Source organism: Rhamphochromis sp. 'chilingali' (genome assembly GCF_963969265.1).
Source record: "Rhamphochromis sp. 'chilingali' genome assembly, chromosome: 16".
Lineage (NCBI taxonomy): Eukaryota > Metazoa > Chordata > Actinopteri > Cichliformes > Cichlidae > Rhamphochromis > Rhamphochromis sp. 'chilingali'.
Genome location: NC_137943.1, coordinates 23,201,400 through 23,211,371, shown reverse-complemented (window position 1 = coordinate 23,211,371; position 9,972 = coordinate 23,201,400). Strand labels below are relative to the sequence as shown.

At 42.0% G+C, this 9,972-nt stretch overlaps 1 protein-coding gene across 1 annotated transcript; it reads left to right on the top strand.

The window, feature by feature from the left end:
• Positions 1–1,504: 1,504 nt before the first annotated feature.
• On the top strand, positions 1,505–3,839 carry LOC308412767 (protein translocase subunit SecA-like; the record flags this gene model as incomplete). The annotated part of the gene is given in 2 exon segments (XM_080907329.1): positions 1,505–3,751; positions 3,753–3,839. Coding segments are annotated over 2 exon segments (2,334 nt in total).
• Positions 3,840–9,972: the final 6,133 nt, after the last annotated feature.

Here is a 9,972-nt window from a genome sequence, read left to right as displayed (position 1 = left end):
TCCTGAGCGATTTTGTCAGGATTTCCAAAAGACTCTAAGAGGAAATGATGAGAACAGTGTAACTGCAGTTTTAGCAGAAGTAAAAATGTTGTGGAATTTGGATGACTCTGTCATTGAAATGATAAAAAACATTAACACTGGTGTCCTGAAATATACAGAAAATGTACCAAAAGAAGAAACTTTTATGAAAGATTCATTTAAATGTGAATCTTTGAATGCAGACAACATACAGAAATGTCTGTGTCAGCTCTGCAAAGCAGTGTTCAACATAAGAGGCCGGTGGCCCACAGTGAGGCAGGTGGTGCGGTGGTGTGGACTGGTGCTGACTCAGAAAAGTGGAGTGGTACAACTGGTTGGTGTGGAAGAAGACCCATGTGTTACAGCCATGTTTGCAGCCATGCAAGTCTGCATGGGAAACAAATTGGACATTGTGCTGAGCTCTGATCTTCACTCAGAGGAGCAAACAAAGGAGTGGTCTGACTTCTACAAGCACCTTAACATTTCACTTAACACAAACGTGAAGAAGACTGACCCATCATTCCAGGATGTCTATGAAGCAGACATTGTTTATGGTACAATGGATGATTTTGTGTCAGATTATGTTCAACATGGCATAGAGGCAATGGAAACAGGGCATACACCGTTTAGTCGTGGATTTATTATTGAAAAACAAAGTCTCAGTGCTCTGCATGCTCTGGAACTTTCAAGACTCAAAGACGATGACTCCCTGGTGTTTGCTGCGGAGGTCCTGCAGAACCTCATGAGTAAATTTCACAGTGAAGATGTGGGACTGATACACATGTTTATTAAGGCCCTTTTTCAGGTCCTTCACAGTACCCTAAACAAAGACACAATCACTGACAATAAAATCATCACAATCTCAAAGAAAATCACCAGAAAGGAACTGCTTTTTAATGAGATCTTCATTTTGACCTTTCTGGAGAATCTGATGAAAAGTTTTGTTAGTGAAACAGAAGCTGTTAAAAACATGACAGATCCTGCAGGCAAGTGGTGTTTGGAGATTTTATTTGCCTGTGTGGAACAATTTCAAGACTCAAAAAAAAAAAAAACCAAAGGAGTTTTTGAGATGGTTTCAAATCTTGGGGAACAAAGACTTTGGTCACCAGTAGAGGCCTTAAACGTTCTTGAAGCATTAACTATACACCATCATGATAAAAGCTGTATTTCCATCATGAAGATTTTACATTTGGTGGAAACATATCAGGTTTCTTCCAAGTGGAAAGATGAAAACAATAAATCTCTCCTTGAGCTCATAGATTCATGCACAACTAAGAATCTGATCCAGCATCTAGAAAAGAGCCTTAAAGATGAGAAAACTGAAAGCATTGACAACCTTTTTTATGAAATACGGCAGATGAAAGAAATTGACGAACAAACACTGAGTAAATCATACAACATAGTAACTCATGTAACAAACCTCATCGAAACTGGTGAAATTAAAAAACAGAGAGATATACGGCGAGCTAGGACTCTGAGTCACAGCATGGAGACAGAGGACCTTCAGGAAGTTCTTGCAGTCTTATGCAATGCTGTACACCTCCACAAAGATGAAAGGAAGTGGTTTCCCAGGGCAACTCAGATGATAAGCTGGTGCCTGTTGGCCTTGTCTGACACTGGGAAGCTCCTGGAGATGGGAACTGGAGAAGGGAAGTCTTGTGTCATAGCAATGTTTGCAGTGCTGCGTGTGCTTAGAGGTGAAAAGGTGGATGTGGTGTCCAGCTCCTCTGTGTTATGTCAAAGAGATGCTAAAGAATGGGCCAAATTTTACAAATACTTTGGCATTACAGTCGACACAAACACAAATAAAAATGAGGATAAAGATCGGAAAGAATGCTATCAGAAGGACGTGGTCTATGGAACCATTGAAGCCTTTGCTGCTGATCACCTTCGCCAAATATTTGAGATGAAGGATGTGAGGCCTGATCGTAACTTTCAGTGCATCATTATCGATGAAGTGGACTCACTGCTGCTGGATCAGGGAGTGCAGCTGACATACCTGTCCAGCCCCATGGTCTCCATGCAGCACCTGAACATTATTCTCACCATGATCTGGAGCCACGTCAGTCAGTATGGCTTCCTATCTACAGGACATCAGACATTTGTACGAGGTCCTCCTGCTTCATTCTTCAAGGCCATCTATGACTCAATGAACACAGAAGACACTGAAATTAGTGATCCAATGGACATTTTAACTATTGCTGAAGAATCCAACATTGTGCCAAAAGGATTTTCAGAAGATATCTACAAGAGTGAAAACCATGAACTTCTCATTAAACTGAAAACAGTGAGTCAGGATGCTATGGTTGACTTTTTCAAAGAAATTGAGGACTATGTGCCTTACGGCTTTACTGTTTACACGCTAGATGACAAGGGACTGCTCTGTCTTCAAAAGTGCAGTCCATACAATGACCTGGACATCCCAGAGCTTTCATTTCTTGTCTTGGAGGAAGGATTGTGTTGTCCTCTCTATAAGTCAGAAGAAGTTCTTGTCAAGCCCATTGCAGAATTGATCTCTGAGAGGATTCAGTACACCCCATGTGAAAACAATAAAGACAAAATCAGCATTCCTGGATTCTTGAAGACTCTGGTGGAGAAGAAAGTCTCAGTGTGGGTTCAGAATGCCTTTCTGGCAATGTTACTGAAACAAGGACAAGAATATGTCGTAGAAAATGACAACGTCTGTCCAGTGGACTTCAGATCCACTGGTATTGTTGAACTGAATAAGAAATGGGGTGATGGTCTGCAGCAGTTTGTGGAGATTAAACACCAAGTCAAACTGAGCACAATTTCAACAGTGACAAACTACATTTCCAACGTTTCTTTTTTTGAGAAATACCAGGGGAAAATATACGGAACAACAGGAACACTGGGGAGCAAAGCAGACATTCAGTTTTTGCAGGACCTGTATCCAAATCTCTCTGTGTGCAAAATACCAACATTCAACAGGAAAAAGTTATTTGAGGTCAAAGGTACTCTGAAAAAAACAGCTGAAGAATGGGAATCTGAAATAAAAGATGTGGTCACGGCTCAGATTTCCCCAAATTCATACAGAGAAGGAAGAGCAGCGTTGGTGATCTGTGAAACTATCAACAAAGCCAAAGAGATCTACGAAGAGCTGAAGAGCAGCATCCCAAATAAAAAATTGATTCTCTACTGCCGCAGTGACAGAGACAGTTTGAGTAAAATAGACAAGGAGCTGCTTCCTGGTGATGTCATTGTTGCCACAAACCTTGCCGGCCGTGGCACAGACATTAAAGTGTCCACAGAGGTGAACAATAATGGAGGGTTATTTGTGATCCTCTCTTTCCTTGCTGAGAACACAAGAGTGGAACTCCAGGCTTTTGGAAGAACTGCACGCAAAGGTAAACCTGGATCTGCTCAGATAATCATTTCCACTGAACACCTGCAGCCATCTTTCAGCACAGTGTCCTCTCTGGAGGAAGCCAAGAGCACAAGAGACAGACTTGCAGCAGAAAAGATAAAACACATGATGAACGATGTTGCTGAGATGAAACTGCGGGAGGACCTGTTTTCAGAATACTGTGAAACACTTCAAGATATTTATGACACCACTGATGGAGACGAGGAAAGAGCTGTTGTTGCCATCATGAATGAGTTCTGGGGGATTTGGCTGCAAACTAAATCAGAAGAAATTGATCAGTTGAAGAGAAATGAACTGCAAGAGAGTCTGAAAGCTGATTTGTCAAAGGCAAAAAGTCAGTCTGAAAGTCAGACTTCACCAAGTTCCAGCATTTATCACTACATCAAGTTTGGAAATATTGCACTGGATGAAAAAAAGTGGGATGCTGCAGCCATAATGTTTGAAAAAGCCATGAAACAGGATAAAAGCTGGGCAGCTGTAGCATTTTACAATCATGCATACTGTACTATACAACAAAAGAAATCAGATTATCTCCCTAAGGCCATAGATGATCTAACAAAGGCACAGGAATCTTTGAGGTTTCTTAATGAGGAACTAATAGTCTGTCTTCAGTTTGTAAAAATGTCCTCTGCAGACTCAGCCAACAGCAACACAACCAGCCTGGAAAAACAGTTATCAACCAGGTCCACAATGTATAGTTACTTTGAAAAAAACATTACTGAGGCCATCCAAAAGTTACGAGAAATAAGAGAGAAAGGGAGGGATGCAATGGCCCCAAAATCCCCAATGTTCTCACTATTTTCAGATGCTGATAAAGATCTCCAAGATGAAGCTTACAATCTCTACAGACGAGGTCTGAAATATGTATTTTCTGTGGAAGAAAAGCCTCGTTTCTCATGGGAAGGTCTGCTGGTGTTCTTTCTTGGAGTTTTACAGATTGTTGGAGGAGCACTGCTCACTGCATTTACATTTGGAACATTTGCTCAAGTTGGAATGGGACTGATTATTGAGGGAATATCAGACTGCATCACTGGCATTGAGGCCATGGTGACAGGAGAATTCAGCTGGAAGTCATGGGCTATAGACAAAGCCATTTCTATTGGTGTCTCTCTCATTGGGTTCGGAGTTGGAAAGCTGATTTCAAAGGGCTTCAAATGTTTTAAATCCTTAGTTAAATTTGGCAAACAGCTTAAGTCAATGCCAAAATTTCTCTCTAGACAAGCTAAAGATGGCTTCAGTGTTGTTTTAAAGACAAATATGAAGAATGCAGTAAAACACACAGGTAAACAAATTGCAGAAGAACTCATCACCTTTGGACTGGGAAAGGCAGAAGATGAAATAATAAAAAAAATATTAGAAGAAATCGAAAGCAAGGTGAAAGAGAGAACTGATCATGATGTGAAATTAAAAATAGAAAAAGAGCCGTCATCTTCATTAGTAGACCTCATTATTCTTTCACACCTTGAGGACAAAAAACAACTTCATGATCTCCTGAATGACGAGAGAAGAAAGGAAGAGCTGCTGGCCGTTTTCACAGACTTAAGCAAAACTGCAATACAGCCATTCCATGAAGACCTCAGCTGGCAGAACAAACTGAATTCATCCCTCTACAAAGTGATTGAAAAAGCTAAATCACACACTGGAGGAACAGCAAAAACAATTCTGACATTTATACAAGGTGTCCACATGGTCACACTGGCAGGGGAAGCCATCAGTGCAGTGCTCAGCCTGTCAGACAACTTTTTTTCAAATTTTCACGAACAGCTGAAAATATTTAAAGAAAAGCAACGAAAATCAGAGACTGTGAATGTAAGTGATCTGTCTGCAGAAGACATTAAACTGCTGAAAGATTTCAAGCAGGATTTAGGCAGCACCATCAGTACGTTATTGGCTGATGCTTTGGTGGAAGTTTTCCACCAGACGTTCTCCAGTCACATTGTTTCTATTGTTAAAGACAAGGCAAATGGTGTTATTGGTAAATATGTGAGAAATGGTTTAAAGAGTGCCAGAACAGAGGAAAAGCTCAGAGCAGGACAGGACAACAGATACATTGCATACATGCCAAAACACCCAAATTCTAACCTAAAAGTTGAAGGAGAGGCAGGTCAGCGCTCACGATCACATGCTGAAAAGATCAAGAACTCCACGACTGCAGGCACCATCCTTGATATCAGAGTCCTGTCAGAAGCCACTGGCACTAAAGTTGTCATCCTAACAGAGGACAGCAATGGAAGACTTACCAAAATGCAAGAGCTGAGCCCAGACACTCAACATGCCAATCAAACTGTGACCCTGATCTACAGACCAAAGAGTGACCAATACCCCGATGGCCATTATGATGTGCACATCAATAACCAGACAGTGAGCATAGACAACAAAGGCAAGAGCTGTCTGTTTTCTGCTTGGGCACGTGGAATGAAACCACAAGCCAGTGAAGAAGAGATCACTGTGGAAGCAAATCGTCTTCGATCTGTGGAGGCTGATGCTCTCCTCAGTTACCCAGGCCAATGGGAGCCTTTCATCAAGCGGAAAGAATTTACTAAAACGATCAGGGGAGGGGACTGGTACATGTTAGAGGGAGCTGGAAAAGTCATAAAAGAAACCAAAAAGTTACGTCAGAAATTAGTTGGCCAAGTAGAAAAATACAAAGATTGGCAAAAACATGCAAAAAAAAATAAAGGAACTGGAAAGTTCATCAATGCAGATCACCAGCCACCAGTCAGTAGCATATTGAATGCCAGAAAATTGAACCAGAATAGCAGATTAGCAGAAGCCATGCTTGAAGTGGCAACAAACTCATCTACTGGGAACATTTCTGATGTACACAAATATCATGGCCGTGAACTTCCAACAGTTTATGTGCCTGCAGAAGTACATCGTGAATTTCCCAGTACAAAATCACAAGCCTTCAGAGACCTCTTGGCTGCAGCCATAAATAGTAATGATGTTGTGGGTACTTTCAAGCTGACAATCCTTGGTTCAATGCCAAGATTCTGGTTGGATAGTAGCAGGAACTTCAAAAACTTCCAGGATACAAATATAAGCAAAAGCAGACTTAAAGATTTTGAAAAAAGTTTTCCACACCACAGTGAAAAGATGGTAAAGGAATGGTCTGACCAGCTTAAAAACAAAGGTGTTATGACAGATGACCATCTAACTACTATTAATAATTGGATCGCTAACCAGGGCTACAAAGATCAAAACCATCCACACAGGAAAGATGTTGCCAACCTCCTCCGATGAAAAGGTAACATCAAATTTTACATCATATTATTTGTGATTCATAATGAAAGGGATGGGAGGTACCTGGAGTAGCATGCATTGTGGTAAGCATCTGACCAGAGTGGATTTCTGTTTTCTTTTCAGTTTGCGAGAGAGGAGAATGTGACTCTTACAAGCAAATGAAGTACAGTGAAAACCTGGAGATCTTCCACCTGCCTAATCATCATTATCAGATATCTCTGTACCTTTGGTTTAATTTTAACTTAATTTTTGTGCTTATCACAGAAAAAAAAAAGAAAGTCCTAACTGCTTGTTTAGCCATTATAGCTTAATGTAGATTGCTTATGACAGGTTTTGTTTTTTGTTGCGCACAAAGAGCACACTAAAATGATGCAACAAAGTATTTCTTGTAGTAAATTACTAATCACTCTGAAAGGCTTCTAAATCATCCACAGAGTACCTGAGTGCCCCCTAGTGTTTTTAAGAGACAAACTACACATGTGTCATATTACAGTTTTTCTCAAATGCTAAAACACATGTCACAAACGTTACCACCAGGTCCCCCAATGTCCAAACAGAACACCCTTCTCTAAAGCTACATAAACACAACCACACCTTCCCACTGCAAAACTCAAACTCCCACACCAAGAGAGCAGCTCGAAGCTGTCAAAACTGTAAACACTATACACAGCATTACACACTACAGCAAAACAATTGAAAACACAATGCTCAATTTGTGAGAAGGTTCTTTGGTTCATAACTGCCAATGCATATTTTATAAACTGTACAGTAACGGATCGTCATAGAACCCTGCAGAGGATTAGGCATTTAGATTTGTGAGTTTCACATGAAGACTATAAATCTATAAAAACATCCTGCATGTACGTACACTACTGTAATACAACTCAATGCAAAAACAGAATCTATCGCACACAACAGTACTCTCGGAAACATGATCAGGGTGTGAAGTCTTTTTTATTGTCTACACGGTCTTTTTACAGTATTACACACAGTCACTGTGCGGCATCATGTCGCCGAGCTGCATTGGGCCACATCACCTCATCCACATCACAGGCTATATTGTCCCTTGCTAGGCACCGCGGGAAAAACGCCCTGGAATGGCGAATCCATCCCTGGAAGGCCTCCACTGGGATGTCAGCACAGGCCAGCTCCATTGCCCGTACGAGGTTCTCTCTTGTGTATGGCTGTCTGTCATAAACCTTCCATCTCCATGATGAGAAGAACTCCTCTATAGGGTTCAGGAAAGGGGAGTAGGGTGGCAGACAGACGTTTAAAAAGTAGTCACTGTTGGTGGTGAACCACTCTCTGATTTGGTGTGTTTTGTGGAAGCGGACGTTGTCCCAAATGATCACATACATGTGATGTGCTAGCCTAGGATGGTGTTGTTGACGGTCCAGGAGGATGTCTTTTAGCTCCTCTAGGAAGGTGAGGAGACGTTGGGTGTTGTAAGACCCAAGGACAGCATGCCAGTGGACAAGCCCCTCCGTACCCATAGCTGCACAAAGAGTAATATTACCCCCCCCCCCCGTTGGCCAGGAACCTCAGTGATGGCTCTTTGGCCAATGATGTTACGGCCTCTTCGCCTTCGTTTCTGGAGGTTGAAGCCAGCCTCATCCAGGAAGAGGTACTCATGGGGTCTGGCCATCGCGTCCAACTGCATTATCCTCTGTGAACATGGAAAAGCGTACAGGTGTTCAGAACGGTCAATCAGGTAGCACAGTATTGTCCAGAAGTAATGTAGGCCACTAAGCAACACAGTATGTCCACTAACTGTACTGTGGACATGGATGTATGCGTACTTGCACATACTCGTAACGTTGTTCTATGTGTCGCGCAGAGTTGCGCTCAAAGGGAACCCTGTAGACCCGTTTCATCCTCATCTGTTGGCGCCGGAGAACTCGGTCCATTGTGGACACGCTGACAGCATCAATGTTCTCAAAGTTTACATTATCTGCAATGACTTTGTCTCTGATCTCTCGGAGTCTAATGCAGTTGTTCTCACGGACCATATCTGCAATGAGGGTTTCTTGTGCCGCTGTGAATATGGCAACCCTCCCACCTCTATGTGGCATTCTTTCAGCTCTAAAGAAAGAAACACGTGTTGTCAATTGACTGATTTATATGTAAAACTACATGTAAAGTAACAGACCACTTTCACAGGCCTGTAAAACTGTAGTGTGACAAAGAAAGCAATAGCATACTATACCTGTTGTGTTGTCTAAATGCCTTGATAATGGTGGCCACGGTGAACCTACTCAGGTTTGGATGTACTCTTCGTCCCGCTTCAGCCATTGTCATGCCATGGACAATGACATGATCAATTACTGTTGCTTGCATATCATCTGTTATGATGGTGCGAGGTTGTCTTCTTCTCTTGTTGGCCTCCTTCTCTTCCTCCTCTACTCCAAACTCCTCTTGTTGGCCTCCACCTCTTCCTCCTCTACTCCAAACTCCTCTTCTTAGGCCTTCACCTCTTCCTCCTCTACTCCAAACTCCTCTTCTTAGGCCTTCACCTCTTCCTCCTCTACTCCAAACTCCTCTTCTTAGGCCTTCACCTCTTCCTCCTCTACTCCAAACTCCTCTTCTTAGGCCTGCAGCTCTTTGGCCTGCAGCTCTTTGGCCTGCAGCTAGTGATGGTCCGCTTGAAGCTGAAGCTCCGGTGCGTGTGTCAAAAAAATCAACACACTGCTTCAGAAGCACTGTGTCGAAGCTTGATTCGTTTGGCCAGAGCCACGTGATCAGTGACGTCCGAAGCTTCATTTAGAACCTAACTGCTTCAGTATCTGATTCAATGGTTTATAAGGAAGCGAATCATTCGCGGGATTTGTGGAGTGTTTTGATGGTGACAGATAGCGAACCACTGATCATTCCACTGAGAGATTTGGAGCCAGCGAGGAATAGAGGAGGTTCTGTTGTGTGGGAGAATTTTGAGTTGATTTTTGTCAATCGGGTGGGTTTTCCAGCTTTGTGTTCTGGCCGTTTGCTTTTGTTTTGTGCGTGTTTATTATATCTGAAAACGGGAAAAAGGTCAAATGTCAAAAATCTGCTTCCATAATATAAATATCATTAAATAACTTTAGAAAAACTTCCACTTGATTCTTTACATGTAATGTTGTAAAAATATATATTTTATTGTTTAATTAATCTGAAAATGTTAGTCTGCCAAATGTGCAGCAATTGAATTTATTTATTCTCTTTATCTGATCGTTTGTGGGGCCCAGGTAGACTGTATAACTGCATCTCTACCAGTTTCTCTGCACTCCAGCCTCTTCTGTTCCATGTGAAGGGATGTTCCTTAAGGCAGGAGAAATTATCTCCACGAAAAG